At 40.0% G+C, this 16468-nt stretch overlaps 1 protein-coding gene across 2 annotated transcripts; it reads right to left on the bottom strand.

Moving 5' to 3' along the window:
* Window positions 1-343: 343 nt before the first annotated feature.
* Window positions 344-9268, bottom strand: ppp4cb (protein phosphatase 4, catalytic subunit b). 2 transcript variants are annotated; one of them, XM_079594674.1, is made up of 9 exons: window positions 9059-9268; window positions 6556-6832; window positions 6407-6458; window positions 5904-5954; window positions 3764-3865; window positions 3491-3664; window positions 3220-3346; window positions 2947-3136; window positions 344-1350 (listed from the first exon to the last, which is right to left on the bottom strand). In XM_079594674.1, exons 2-9 carry the CDS (start codon window positions 6651-6653, stop codon window positions 1221-1223), a joined length of 924 nt encoding a protein of 307 aa, XP_079450800.1. In that variant the 5' UTR covers window positions 6654-6832; window positions 9059-9268; the 3' UTR covers window positions 344-1220. The 2 variants fall into 2 exon arrangements, with proteins under 2 accessions (XP_079450800.1, XP_079450801.1); XM_079594675.1 differs by lacking the exon at window positions 9059-9268 and adding an exon at window positions 8734-9034.
* Between the last annotated feature and the right edge of the window lie 7200 nt (window positions 9269-16468).

Genomic DNA, 16468 nt, shown 5'->3' with positions numbered 1-16468 from the left:
TCCGAGTAGAACGTCACGTGCTGTCATATCGAAATTGCGGTAATGATGACATGGCGTGACCACAGAAAAAGTCTACGACCAGCATTTATTTTAAAATATAACTCTTTAGTAACATACATATTTACTGTCACTTTCAATCAATTTCATGCATCCTTGCTGATTAAAAGTATTACTTAAATTCTTCCCAATCTTTTGAAAAATAGTATTGAATATTTTTCTACACAAAAATGCATAAACTATATAGCTTATTTAAGGTTCATTAACTAATACCAGAATAACACAGAAGCTATTTACAAATAACTTAACTGTTTCAAATCCCATTTGCTGAGGTTGTGTCCCAAAGTTACACACATTGTGCAACTCCAATTCTCAATTAGAAAAATATTTGCTAGAGTGGATGAAATAAATGGGCGAGTTGATCAGGCAGAACATCTGAGAAATTGATGAGGAAAACCAGAAAAATCACATCTTAAATTCATACAAAAGTACATTTTATTTTCACAAATTAAAAATAAAAATCAACAATAAGTCCTATAGAGAAAACAGTCAAGAGGGAAAAAGCAAATTTTCTAAATCCAGTTTGGTTTGTGTGTGTGTCGTGTTCATGTTTTCCAGTGTAGTTAATGTCCATATATATATATATCTTACTGCAGTGTTGGGAGCTCAGCATCTGCAGTCGTTTCCTTCACAAAACTCAAAATCTGTGAAACTGTGATGACTCGGTGAAAACAGATAACTGTAAACTATAATAAAAGCAGGAAATATGTCATACCCATTCTCTAACACATTAACAACTTGCGTGAGAAGAGAACGTACAGGAAGAATATGAATAAAAAATAAAAATGTCCAACAACCTGTTTTAACCTGCCGTTTCCAAACGCAGCTTTCTGAGGAACACGTGAAACGCCACCTTCCCTTACTGCTATTCACATTCATAATAAACGTCTACATCTACAGCATACAATGAGTCTGAGAGCAAGAGATTTCACAGCAGTGGGTGAGAATATAATGCCAATGTGTGTCTTGATGGCAAAGTTGAAGAATGTGAAAGTGGATGGAAAGTTAAAAAAACAAAAAAAACGGAATATTATAGAGAAAGTAAAAAAAAGAAGCACAATTAAGACAGTTGGGCAGGGAACGGGAAACAGAAAGAGAAATACAAGTACACACAGGGCACCACTTCCTGTTGAGAGTGCTTGCATCCTAAGGACACAGGAAGCTCACAGGAAGTAGTCAGCAACTGGCTTTTTGGAGGGAATGCCTCTCGTTTCTTGTGGGGCAGCTTCGAATATGATGAATTCTTTCTGCAGGTGCTCGTCAAGCTCCAGGATTGCCGCCACATTACCACATCTGTGACAAAGAAAAGGGGACATCACCATGTTAAATAATTACCAATAATATTTTTTGTGAATTATTAGTTTTTTTCTTAATGATACAGCCTCTTACGTCCGAGCCAGAGACGGACGCGCTCAGTGCTTTCATATATCACAACTATTCAGTGTTTTTAACCACATAATGTTTATTTGAGGTTTTAGAGATTTAAATGAATTACTATATATAAAAAAAGACATTTATAATTTTTTTTATTCAAATTCCAAACACTGATGTCTGTGGAAGCTGCAATAGTAATCCTTTCAATTATAATCTGACGTTGTGCTTTATTAATATCAGATGCACATTGTGTATGAAACAAAGTTGATTCTTCTCACATGTTCACTGGCCACTTATTATGCATTTCGGGGAAAATGGAAGAATTTTCATTATGTAAATCCATCAGATCCTTAGCCTGGGAAAACCCAGACCACTCTCAGTTGTAACTGAGTTAGGGTCTGGCAAAGCTCCATAGACAATTCATTTCCACAGGGGCGTCACCAACGAACGTCGGATAAAACTAAAACCAATCAGAGCGATGAATGACATGACGTATGCAGAGCGACGGAGAAACATCTCGAGACTCTCAGCAATTCTCTGTTTGTGTTAACGAAAATGACTATTTTAAATCGCTTGAAACAGACGCGATAGCTGATTCGAACGAGTGATGTTGTGATGTTCCACGGCGGCATCCATCTTTGTAATGTACAAAATCTGCGTGACCGTCTCTGCTCTGTCGTCATCGTGTAAAGCCCGCCCCAACGTTTCTGATTGGTGCCGCGATTTCGACGGATTGGAAATGGGTTTCAATGGGCTCTTTGCCAGACCCACTTGCAGAGCAAATCTAAATTTGCCGGAAGTGGTCTGGGTTTTCCCAGGCTATCAGATCCTCTGAATTGCGGAGCAAACTCATCACGCTTTATATCAACTAACATTATAAAAGTGTTTAAACGACAAATTGTTTGTTTGTAACTGAAATAAAATATAAAAAACATGTTTTATTTCAGCTATAACATTACTCATCTTCATTTTAGTTTAACTTGATGTACAAACATACATAAACAAAAAAAATACAAAAAAACCCCCATAAAAACTGTCGAAATAAAAAAATAAAACCACAAAAAACATTGAAAGAAACTACTCAAAACATTACTCATTTTCAAGGATTTCACTAACGTACTAAAAACTGATGTACCAAGTCAATAAATAACAAAACATAAAAACAAATCAAACTATAGCAAAAAATACATTAGAAAACTAAAACAAAAATTTAATTAAAATAAAAAACTACTTTTTCCCCCCCAATATAATAAGTTAACTTATTTAAATACAGTAAAAAAAAATCATTTCAGCAAGTTGCCAAAGGAAATGTTTCTCATTTTCAGTTAGTTTAACTTGATGTACAAAAAACCCCTAAAACTATTAAAATGAAGACAATACAATTACTAAAACTTTAAAATAACAATATATAAAAACTAATTTAAAATATCAATAAACACTATAATGGTCACTTGGATACTAAAAATAACAATGACTATACTTTATTAACTCCGCAGCTGTGTGACGAAACCCCACCTGTAGCAGTAATTTGGAGCGGACCACACAGTGAGAACAGTCTCGTTGAAGTGCCACTTGTAACCTTCCATGACAAGCTGGTGCGCCCTGCAAATCATGTCGATGTCGTTGGCGGCGTTGAACTGGGCCACGACGTCACTGCCGAACAGATATCCAGCACCCCGCGGACTAACGCCCCAGCCGGTGGTGTCTGAGTCAGACGGGGGACACATTCATATAATGAGATGCTGATGATGAAGAACATATCTGCGGTATTCCAGAAATCAGAATTACCTTCAGGATCAGACCACAAAAGATCACACATGGGCCCGTCATGAGGCACTTCCTGTTTCCTGTCGATGGTTCTGATCTGGTCCAGAGTCTGGATTGAGGGCGACAGGCCTCCGTGTACACAGAAGATCTGAAAAACGCAAGATGAAAAAACAAATCCAAGTCAGGCCAGTGTTGAGGAAACAAGAGTTAAAGGGCTAGTTTACCCAAAAAATCATATTCCATTTTAATTTTAAAAACTATCCTTTTAACTAACAAACAACTTCAAACTCACTTTTCCGTCAATGATGGCGGAGAGGGACAGGTAGTCGAAGATCTCTGTGCAGTACCTCCATACCGTGACCGAGCCGTACTTTCTCAAACACTCATCGTAAAAGCCGTACACCTGTGTGATCTGTCTGGACTCGTGATTTCCCCGGATCAGGGTGATTCTGTCTGGATAACGCACCTGCGAGGAGCATTACCATACATTCATCATGTCCAATAATAACAACGACAAGCATCAGATTTCATTACAGACGTCCTATGAATAACACGATGACAGTACCTTGAGGGCAAGAAGTAGCAGAAAGGTCTCGACACTGTAAAACCCTCTGTCCACAAAATCTCCCATGAAGAGGTAGTTTGTTTCTGGAACATCGCCTCCCACCTGAAGCAGAACAGATTTTTTAAACACTAATTTATTAATCAATTACTAATAGATTAGTCAGTACGGTATATTCCAGTTAAATAACAGTACGCTTGTTTCCTAAATATGCAGCTCAGTAACACATCTAGCATGTATTTAAGTAAATAACTGCACCACTGTTTTGATTCCAACTAAAGGTACATTTATACAACAACGATGTGTTAAAAACTGAAAAAAATGCTGTCAAAATTATCCCGTTCACACAGATCCGTGAAAACTACAACCGCTGTATTATGCTGCCAGGCCAGTAGTTGGCGCTGTCCCTTTGCAGGAACCAGGGTCTAAATGAAGTTCTGGGCAAATATTTCCCCCTCAGAAAGTCCCTGCTTGCGAGGTTGTACTTTTTCAAAGTTCAGGAACTTTCAGGGGTGGGACTTGCTGATTGGTTGAATTCATGCCACATTTTGATTGGTTGAGTCCACGCAGCATTTCATCTGTTGCGGTGCGTGGAGTAACAGTTGTTTGCTATTCGAATCAACGATGGAGTTTAAAGAATACGATAGATGGACCGACGACGAGGTTCAGGCTTCATTAAGCTTAAAATCAGAGGATGAAATCCAGCGGGAACTGTGAAGTAGCGCGCAGTCCTACGTCACTGGACTATTTGCCGGTGTACTATCTTCACAGTACTTTAGGCCGCGGTGGAAACACAGACAGCAACAGGACCAGGGGGGAAAAAAAGTTCCTGGGACAAATTGTTCCGGGTAATTTAGGTGGAAACAGCTTTTGTAGGCACACAGAGATACCTCACGAAACTGATTTTGGAGAGACTTCTGAGGCAGCGTAACGGTTTAATGATCCACAGCAAAATAGAGCGAGCTTTGATGAAAACTAAGCGAATAATTAATATATAATGAGGAAAACGTTGGTCAAAAACGTACAATTACACACAAACTGACCTCCAACCGCAACTTTCAGACGCCATGTTTATTTTTCTAGCTCAACTGTCACAGAATGGAACGCAAAGGATTGTGGGATATCAAAGACAGTGAAGGATACATCTCTGCTGCCTTCACAAATCCATCAGATGAAGGCCTGTCAGGAGGCAGGAAGAGTAGCTAACATTGGATTGGACGTGTCTTGATGCCTTGGAACGCATCCTCAGAAGGCAGCATTTTAAAGATTCGGACGCAGTCATAGACGAGTGACTTGAGTTTCGTCGGTGTTTGATGACATTGCAGGGTGTTGCGAATAACAAGTCAAGTTACGTGAACTTTAACAGATATATCGTGCTTAGGGAGTAGTGAACACTTCATAGGGACCCTGTGATTGGACGCACATGGTTCAGAGAGCTCTCGTCTAACAAGCTGATGATCTGAAGCAGGCGTGTCGGATAAGAGACATACAAACTGTGCAGAGCAGGGAGACTTGGGGACTGAAATTTTAGAACTATACTATTACCCAACTCAAATCTGCTAAATCAACACAAGTCATTTTAAACAATAACATCGTTTATTTTCTGTAAATCTGCTTTCAAATAATAGCATGCATTTGAAAATCTCACGGCACGCAATTGGATAACACTACGACCAATCACAACAATACACGGTCTAAGCCGCATACGCTTAGCTACCAGCAGAGCTGACTGGTAGAGATTAGACTCTGCCGTATCCGGTCGGCAAAACAGCAAAAACATCCTTCTTGCAAAGGAACGATTCGAGCGCCGTCTTCTGATCCTCTTTTAGATAAAAAGCCAAGTCTAACTCGTTCATTGTAGCGGCCAAAGCCGTTTCAAACAACTGGTGTTCATCCATAGTCATCTTGCAATGTTTACTAATGACTTCGACGTCACCGCGCTGTCGTCATCTGTTCAGCTCGCATATATCAGATAACCCGATGTGATTGGTGCAGCTCAGATACAAGGGCATATTTAATGAGCATCATTACTCGACACCAGAGTAACTCGCTGAGCAAATTCAACTTGTGCTCTCGCGAGAACTCTGGATTTCCATGCACCGCTTTACCAGTTTGTATTTACTTTTCATGAATAATAACTTACCCTAAACAATTCTTTCAGGTCATAAAACTGCCCATGGATGTCACCACACACCTGGAGGGAAGAAAGCGCTTTTTACTTCTCATTTACATGATCAAATCATTTTTAATCTTGAAGAAATGACTTGCTTTTCTTGTGTGAAACATTAAAGAAGATATTTTGAAAAAATAAATCTCTAAATATCTCTGTGTTTGTTTTGTGGAAGTCAATAGTCACCAAAACGTTCAGGTTACTAACATTATTCAAAAGATCTAAATAAGGAAGCTTGGTAACTAGTACAATTAGGTCCCATTAGTTAATGCGTTAACATTAACTATGAGCAATATATTTGTTATAGGCATGTGACCGTTTCAAATCTTTTGATTTTAATAATGTATTAGTAAGTGTTGAAATCAACATTAAATATTGATAAATGCCTTAGAAGTACTTTTCATTGTTAGTTCATGTTAACTTATGTAGTTTGACAAAAGGAAACCTGCTGTAAAGCACCGTTTGAGGACACTTACTGTTACTGGCGAGTCCACCCTCTGTACGTTACTCTCTTCTACAAGAATCTCTCTGGAACACACACACATTGGTGTTGTATGAGCTTATGATCAACATTAAAATGCTTTTTAAAGCGACTGATTTGTTTTCGATAGGTTGTGGTAATCACCTGGCTTTGGCACACAGGGCTTTGACCTCATTTTCCTTGATGAGCTCACACCTCCTCAGCTGGTCGATCTGTCTGTCCAGATCACTCATGTCACCCATGGTGGATCTCCGAGACGTCTAGCTGTTTCCCCCTCACACGAAACCCGTGAATACAGCTACTGTAGGACTAACAGTGTCTCTCTGTGCAATCCAAACACAGACACATGCAAACAGACACGCACACACACACCAGGTGAAGAGACGTGGAGAGGTGGCGGGACCAATCTGGGCACAGTAACCTGTCAGGAGTAAAGAGAACAGAAAAAACTATTTTAATAAGGTCAATTTAACTATACTATATATGTCTCTTATTCCAGTGATGGAAAGACTGATGAAGTTAATTCAAAAATCTTGTAGATCTGTGATAATTTTAAAATATTAAAACCACCCAAGAAGCTATTTCAATGGCCTTGGTTTCAGAAGTATTAATTTTAAGAGTTACGAACCAAACAGCTACGAGGAGGATCACAATATTATACACTTTGATTTGAAACAAAAAAAGAAAAGAAAAGAAAGAGGTACAAGACTGTGAACTTAATGGATTTAATGAGGGGAAAGTACTAATACCATGAAGCATGGCAAACGAAAATTGAAGGATGGAGAAATATAAAACTATTGATTTAAAGATGTTGGTTGTGTATATTGAATCCTTTTTTTTTTTTTGCAGAGTCATGGGTAATTTTTTACCAGAAATTCTGCTGTCATGTAGTAGTATTTGAGTTTATTGCCATATCAGCATCACTGGCTATTACATGGCTTTATTAATGCATTTAACAACATAGTCATAAATACAGTATAATGAAAACAAACATTTTATATATTTCAACTAAGACTTAAAAACTAAGAGAAATAAGCACATGTACAAAATGAGTACATTTCTATAACATATTCTTTAGACGTACTTGAACAAAACATTGTAAAAGTTTTTCTGGATGCATAAATAAGTCCTTAAAAGTTTGTCCTGATAAAAAGTGCCGTCTCATAACATTAAAAATTGGGCAGTCCAAAAGTATAAGTTTTATAGACAAGTTGCTGGTACTAACTACAGTATTGACATTTAGGGGCTTCTTCACCCTTCACTAAATGCCAATGGGTCCGTGGAGTATGACCTATCCCACACCATGGTCGTGTCTTGATTTAAAAGGGTAGACATATTTGCCCAACCAGATCATTTATTTCAAATAATTTGTTATTTTGATATTCAAACCATTTTGCTCGCCATTTCTCTAATAGCCTATTGGTTGATTTATGCCAGAGGGTGGGAGTTAATTCTGCGGTCAACAAAATATTATTCAAATATTTATATAATGAATTTTAATACTATGTTGAAATAATGCGCACACTGACGGCTTTAACAAAAGCTACACCATTAATTAACAAACTCGTAGCTCACAGTAGGTCGGGTTTTAAGGGTTGCGATCTATTGCTTAAACCAATCGCGTGCGCTGGAGGCGGGACTAACTCGTTCGTTCGACCAATAGCAAACGGGGGACTGTTTGAAAACCTGTCTGTGCTCTGTGTGTGTAACTTAGTTATTTTGTCATTCCGTGTGGTGATAGTAGTGACGCAGAAATTACACTGTTTTTTTTAAAGCTTTAATTGGCCTTTATCCGCGAGTACAACATTAGTCAATGCAAATGACGACACAGTGTGACGTCATGAAGAAGAGAGGCCAACATAACGCTGTTTACAGTCATTTGAGGCTTTCTGGAAACAGTTACACGTGTTTAATGAGGGAGTAAAATCTGAATATTGTATGGTAGTAATCATCGTAATGAACAACGTCACGAGAGGAAAAATAATTAGTGGATGAGGTCAATGGCCTTTGGTAAAGAAACCTGCTGACTATGCAGCACAACTCAAGTTAAACAAGTTTTCATTTCACAGTCATACACGACCTTAATTTAAAAGTCAAACGAGTAAAACGAATCTAAAACGGGCAAGTTAACGTTACATTTCACATTAAATCACAATAGGATGACAGTTCAATTTGGTTTCTACTTTAGCCGAGAGTTATCACAGCTCTGTTTAAAATAAAACCTAAAAAATAATTTTAAAAAGCCTTTATATTCATATACGTTGTCAAAATTATTATAGGGTCTACAAAACATGGAATAACTACTTGGCTTGGTTCGCTTACCCAATGTGACGGTGAATTAGACTGGCACAACTTTCCTGAAAACTCCCTGATGAATTAAATAACCTCTAAACTAATATGATAAACACACCACCGATAAGTATTAGTCATCACGATGTCCTAATGTCAAACTCGACCTCAAATTAAAGCCACAGGCGAATCAATCCGGAATTAGCCGAGCTAACTAGCCTGAGCAGCTAACGTTAAAGGCCTGAGAAAATGAGCTCATCTGCCTAACGTTAGACATCTGCTCAAACACACGGCCAGCGTATGCTTCTTTATCGGTTAAACTACAACAGAGTTCAGTAAATATACGAGTGGGACCTACCTTTAATCACTCCGAACAGACCTGTAAAAAATAGAGCAATCAAAGGAATATAACGTCAGTTCGCTTTTTAGGGCTTCCACCCGGCTCGTCGGTCTTTTTCTTCCACCACCCTCTACCGGCGTCAAGCGCCTCCCTTTTGGAAAGCCACACATATGTGACGTCTGCTGCTCCTAGTGGCGTACTTACATATATCACAGCTAATGACTCTCTGCTGCCTTCTAGTGGCTTACTTACATATATTACAGCTAATGACTCTCTGCTGCCTTCTAGTGGCGTACTTACATATATTACAGCTAATGACTCTCTGCTGCCTTCTAGTGGCGTACTCACATATTACAGCTAATGACTTTCTGCTGCTCCTAGTGGCGTACTTACATATAGAGCTGGTAAGTCCCGCCCCCTCCGCTAACCCCGCTGGACCTCAAAGTTGAAAAAGCGTCAATGCAAGTGAATGGGAAAAAATTATTATTTTCTGGTCCCGTTTGAATTGTGCCATGAATGTGAACATATGTTGTCTGTGAATTTTTTATATAATCTTTCATGTTACAAGTTTGACAGTATATGGTACGATTCGTCGGCTAGCAGTTGTGGAAAAGACATAACGAGAAAGACTACATGTCGCCTATGTGACGTCACCGCATAAAGTTGACTTACCCGTGGTTTTCGCCAACCTCAACGATTTTGTCCTCTCCCTGAAAGAAGGCGGTGAAGTGCACCAAAGACACAGCCATGTCTAGCGGGATCCGTGAGCTAGAGCCGTGAGCTAGTGGTGTTGACGTTTCAAACGCGGCGACAGCAGCGAAGAGTTGTAGTCCACAAAGTGCTCTCACACAAAGTCTACCTGTATCAAACTTCTACCCGCTAAATTGTAGCATTTTTCACACGAAAGATTATATAAAAAATTCACAGTCAACATATGTTCAAATTCATGGCACAATTCAAACGGGACCAGAAAATAATTATTTTCTCCCATTCACTTGCATTGACGGTTTTTCAACTTTGAGGTCCAGAGGGGTTTTACGGAGGGGCGGGACTTACCAGCTCTATATCACAGCTAATGACTCTCTGCTGCTCCTAGTGGCGTACTTACATATATTACAGCTAATGACTCTCTGCTGCTCCTAGTGGCGTACTTACATATATCACAGCTAATGACTCTCTGCTGCCTTCTAGTGGCGTACTCACATATTACAGCTAATGACTTTCTGCTGCTCCTAGTGGCGTACTTACATATATCACAGCTAATGACTCTCTGCTGCCTTCTAGTGGCGTACTCACATATTACAGCTAATGACTTTCTGCTGCTCCTAGTGGCGTACTTACATATATCACAGCTAATGACTTTCTGCTGCTCCTAGTGGCGTACTTACATATATCACAGCTAATGACTTTCTGCTGCTCCTAGTGGCGTACTTACATATATTACAGCTAATGACTCTCTGCTGCTCCTAGTGGCGTACTTACATATATTACAGCTAATGACTCTCTGCTGCTCCTAGTGGCGTACTTACATATTACAGCTAATGACTCTCTGCTGCTCCTAGTGGCGTACTTACATATATTACAGCTAATGACTCTCTGCTGCCTTCTAGTGGCGTACTTACATATATTACAGCTAATGACTCTCTGCTGCCTTCTAGTGGCGTACTTACATATATTACAGCTAATGACTCTCTGCTGCCTTCTAGTGGCGTACTTACATATATTACAGCTAATGACTCTCTGCTGCCTTCTAGTGGCGTACTTACATATATTACAGCTAATGACTCTCTGCTGCCTTCTAGTGGCGTACTCACATATTACAGCTAATGACTTTCTGCTGCTCCTAGTGGCGTACTTACATATATCACAGCTAATGACTCTCTGCTGCCTTCTAGTGGCGTACTTACATATATTACAGCTAATGACTCTCTGCTGCCTTCTAGTGGCGTACTCACATATTACAGCTAATGACTTTCTGCTGCTCCTAGTGGCGTACTTACATATATCACAGCTAATGACTCTCTGCTGCCTTCTAGTGGCGTACTCACATATTACAGCTAATGACTTTCTGCTGCTCCTAGTGGCGTACTTACATATATCACAGCTAATGACTCTCTGCTGCCTTCTAGTGGCGTACTCACATATTACAGCTAATGACTTTCTGCTGCTCCTAGTGGCGTACTTACATATATCACAGCTAATGACTTTCTGCTGCTCCTAGTGGCGTACTTACATATATCACAGCTAATGACTTTCTGCTGCTCCTAGTGGCGTACTTACATATATTACAGCTAATGACTCTCTGCTGCCTTCTAGTGGCGTACTTACATATATTACAGCTAATGACTCTCTGCTGCCTTCTAGTGGCGTACTTACATATATTACAGCTAATGACTCTCTGCTGCTCCTAGTGGCGTACTTACATATATTACAGCTAATGACTCTCTGCTGCCTTCTAGTGGCGTACTTACATATATTACAGCTAATGACTCTCTGCTGCCTTCTAGTGGCATACTTACATATATTACAGCTAATGACTCTCTGCTGCTCCTAGTGGCGTACTTACATATATTACAGCTAATGACTCTCTGCTGCCTTCTAGTGGCGTACTTACATATATCACAGCTAATGACTCTCTGCTGCCTTCTAGTGGCGTACTTACATATATTACAGCTAATGACTCTCTGCTGCTCCTAGTGGCGTACTTACATATATTACAGCTAATGACTCTCTGCTGCCTTCTAGTGGCGTACTTACATATATCACAGCTAATGACTCTCTGCTGCTCCTAGTGGCGTACTCACATAATTACAGCTAATGACTCTCTGCTGCTCCTAGTGGCGTACTCACATAATTACAGCTAATGACTCTCTGCTGCTCCTAGTGGCGTACTTATATATATTACAGCTAATGACTCTCTGCTGCCTTCTAGTGGCGTACTTACATATATTACAGCTAATGACTCTCTGCTGCTCCTAGTGGCGTACTTACATATATTACAGCTAATGACTCTCTGCTGCCTTCTAGTGGCATACTTACATATATCACAGCTAATGACTCTCTGCTGCTCCTAGTGGCATACTTACATATATTACAGCTAATGACTCTCTGCTGCTCCTAGTGGCGTACTTACATATATTACAGCTAATGACTCTCTGCTGCCTTCTAGTGGCATACTTACATATATCACAGCTAATGACTCTCTGCTGCTCCTAGTGGCATACTTACATATATTACAGCTAATGACTCTCTGCTGCCTTCTAGTGGCGTACTCACATAATTACAGCTAATGACTCTCTGCTGCCTTCTAGTGGCGTACTTACATATATTACAGCTAATGACTCTCTGCTGCTCCTAGTGGCGTACTTACATATATTACAGCTAATGACTCTCTGCTGCCTTCTAGTGGCGTACTCACATAATTACAGCTAATGACTCTCTGCTGCCTTCTAGTGGCGTACTTACATAATTACAGCTAATGACTCTCTGCTGCCTTCTAGTGGCGTACTTACATAATTACAGCTAATGACTCTCTGCTGCCTTCTAGTGGCGTACTTACATAATTACAGCTAATGACTCTCTGCTGCCTTCTAGTGGCGTACTTACATATATTACAGCTAATGACTCTCTGCTGCCTTCTAGTGGCGTACTTACATAATTACAGCTAATGACTCTCTGCTGCCTTCTAGTGGCGTACTCACATAATTACAGCTAATGACTCTTTGCTGCCTTCTAGTGGCATACTTACATATATTACAGCTAATGACTCTCTGCTGCTCCTAGTGGCGTACTTACATAATTACAGCTAATGACTCTCTGCTGCCTTCTAGTGGCGTACTCACATATTACAGCTAATGACTTTCTGCTGCCTTCTAGTGGCGTACTTACATATATTACAGCTAATGACTCTCTGCTGCCTTCTAGTGGCGTACTTACATATATTACAGCTAATGACTCTCTGCTGCCTTCTAGTGGCGTACTTACATATATTACAGCTAATGACTCTCTGCTGCCTTCTAGTGGCGTACTTACATATATTACAGCTAATGACTCTCTGCTGCCTTCTAGTGGCGTACTCACATATTACAGCTAATGACTTTCTGCTGCTCCTAGTGGCGTACTTACATATATCACAGCTAATGACTCTCTGCTGCCTTCTAGTGGCGTACTTACATATATTACAGCTAATGACTCTCTGCTGCCTTCTAGTGGCGTACTCACATATTACAGCTAATGACTTTCTGCTGCTCCTAGTGGCGTACTTACATATATCACAGCTAATGACTCTCTGCTGCCTTCTAGTGGCGTACTCACATATTACAGCTAATGACTTTCTGCTGCTCCTAGTGGCGTACTTACATATATCACAGCTAATGACTCTCTGCTGCCTTCTAGTGGCGTACTCACATATTACAGCTAATGACTTTCTGCTGCTCCTAGTGGCGTACTTACATATATCACAGCTAATGACTTTCTGCTGCTCCTAGTGGCGTACTTACATATATCACAGCTAATGACTTTCTGCTGCTCCTAGTGGCGTACTTACATATATTACAGCTAATGACTCTCTGCTGCCTTCTAGTGGCGTACTTACATATATTACAGCTAATGACTCTCTGCTGCCTTCTAGTGGCGTACTTACATATATTACAGCTAATGACTCTCTGCTGCTCCTAGTGGCGTACTTACATATATTACAGCTAATGACTCTCTGCTGCCTTCTAGTGGCGTACTTACATATATTACAGCTAATGACTCTCTGCTGCCTTCTAGTGGCATACTTACATATATTACAGCTAATGACTCTCTGCTGCTCCTAGTGGCGTACTTACATATATTACAGCTAATGACTCTCTGCTGCCTTCTAGTGGCGTACTTACATATATCACAGCTAATGACTCTCTGCTGCCTTCTAGTGGCGTACTTACATATATTACAGCTAATGACTCTCTGCTGCTCCTAGTGGCGTACTTACATATATTACAGCTAATGACTCTCTGCTGCCTTCTAGTGGCGTACTTACATATATCACAGCTAATGACTCTCTGCTGCTCCTAGTGGCGTACTCACATAATTACAGCTAATGACTCTCTGCTGCTCCTAGTGGCGTACTCACATAATTACAGCTAATGACTCTCTGCTGCTCCTAGTGGCGTACTTATATATATTACAGCTAATGACTCTCTGCTGCCTTCTAGTGGCGTACTTACATATATTACAGCTAATGACTCTCTGCTGCTCCTAGTGGCGTACTTACATATATTACAGCTAATGACTCTCTGCTGCCTTCTAGTGGCATACTTACATATATCACAGCTAATGACTCTCTGCTGCTCCTAGTGGCATACTTACATATATTACAGCTAATGACTCTCTGCTGCTCCTAGTGGCGTACTTACATATATTACAGCTAATGACTCTCTGCTGCCTTCTAGTGGCATACTTACATATATCACAGCTAATGACTCTCTGCTGCTCCTAGTGGCATACTTACATATATTACAGCTAATGACTCTCTGCTGCCTTCTAGTGGCGTACTCACATAATTACAGCTAATGACTCTCTGCTGCCTTCTAGTGGCGTACTTACATATATTACAGCTAATGACTCTCTGCTGCTCCTAGTGGCGTACTTACATATATTACAGCTAATGACTCTCTGCTGCCTTCTAGTGGCGTACTCACATAATTACAGCTAATGACTCTCTGCTGCCTTCTAGTGGCGTACTTACATAATTACAGCTAATGACTCTCTGCTGCCTTCTAGTGGCGTACTTACATAATTACAGCTAATGACTCTCTGCTGCCTTCTAGTGGCGTACTTACATAATTACAGCTAATGACTCTCTGCTGCCTTCTAGTGGCGTACTTACATATATTACAGCTAATGACTCTCTGCTGCCTTCTAGTGGCGTACTTACATAATTACAGCTAATGACTCTCTGCTGCCTTCTAGTGGCGTACTCACATAATTACAGCTAATGACTCTTTGCTGCCTTCTAGTGGCATACTTACATATATTACAGCTAATGACTCTCTGCTGCTCCTAGTGGCGTACTTACATAATTACAGCTAATGACTCTCTGCTGCCTTCTAGTGGCGTACTCACATAATTACAGCTAATGACTCTTTGCTGCCTTCTAGTGGCATACTTACATATATTACAGCTAATGACTCTCTGCTGCTCCTAGTGGCGTACTTACATAATTACAGCTAATGACTCTCTGCTGCTCCTAGTGGCGTACTTACATAATTACAGCTAATGACTCTCTGCTGCTCCTAGTGGCGTACTTACATAATTACAGCTAATGACTCTCTGCTGCCTTCTAGTGGCGTACTCACATAATTACAGCTAATGACTCTCTGCTGCCTTCTAGTGGCGTACTCACATAATTACAGCTAATGACTCTCTGCTGCCTTCTAGTGGCGTACTTACATAATTACAGCTAATGACTCTCTGCTGCCTTCTAGTGGCGTACTTACATAATTACAGCTAATGACTCTCTGCTGCCTTCTAGTGGCGTACTTACATAATTACAGCTAATGACTCTCTGCTGCCTTCTAGTGGCGTACTTACATATATTACAGCTAATGACTCTCTGCTGCCTTCTAGTGGCGTACTTACATAATTACAGCTAATGACTCTCTGCTGCCTTCTAGTGGCGTACTCACATAATTACAGCTAATGACTCTTTGCTGCCTTCTAGTGGCGTACTTACATATATTACAGCTAATGACTCTCTGCTGCCTTCTAGTGGCGTACTTACATAATTACAGCTAATGACTCTCTGCTGCCTTCTAGTGGCGTACTCACATAATTACAGCTAATGACTCTTTGCTGCCTTCTAGTGGCATACTTACATATATTACAGCTAATGACTCTCTGCTGCTCCTAGTGGCGTACTTACATAATTACAGCTAATGACTCTCTGCTGCCTTCTAGTGGCGTACTCACATAATTACAGCTAATGACTCTCTGCTGCCTTCTAGTGGCGTACTTACATAATTACAGCTAATAACTCTCTGCTGCTCCTAGTGGCGTACTCACATAATTACAGCTAATGACTCTGCTTTGCTCTAGTGGCAGAGTGATATGAAAACAGCTTTTAACAATAGTTAAATAGTTAATAGCCAGGTGGTATATAAAAACAGTTTTAGAGTACTTAAGAGTAAATACAAACACAATAAATAACTAAAAACCTAGATAAAAAACATTGCGATTTTTTGTTTTTCAGATTATAAATAGTCTTTTAGGTATTGCTAAACTTCTGATTTCAAAATTAAAAATAGGACAGACATGTCATAAGTAAAAAAAAAAAAAAAAAAAAAAAAAAAGCCAAATAAAACATTTTCAAAACGAAGTTGAATGCTGGGCATGATATGATCTCTAACAAATGAGCAGAAATATGTTTGAATAAGGACAACTCCA

The sequence above is a fragment of the Phoxinus phoxinus genome (genome assembly GCF_949152265.1).
Source record: "Phoxinus phoxinus genome assembly, chromosome: 21".
Classification (NCBI taxonomy): domain Eukaryota; kingdom Metazoa; phylum Chordata; class Actinopteri; order Cypriniformes; family Leuciscidae; genus Phoxinus; species Phoxinus phoxinus.
This window is presented reverse-complemented; position numbering and strand designations above follow the sequence as displayed.

Excerpts from the sequence above, each read along its gene's own strand:
- ppp4cb (XM_079594674.1), bottom strand. The coding sequence starts at position 6,653 with ATGGGTGACATGAGTGATCTGGACAGACAGATCGACCAGCTGAGGAGG. Across the intron at positions 5,955-6,406 it reads GGGTGGACTCGCCAGTAACA|GTGTGTGGTGACATCCATGG; the intron begins GTAAGTGTCCTC and ends TCTTCCCTCCAG. Across the intron at positions 1,351-2,946 it reads GCTCCAAATTACTGCTACAG|ATGTGGTAATGTGGCGGCAA; the intron begins GTGGGGTTTCGT and ends TCTTTGTCACAG.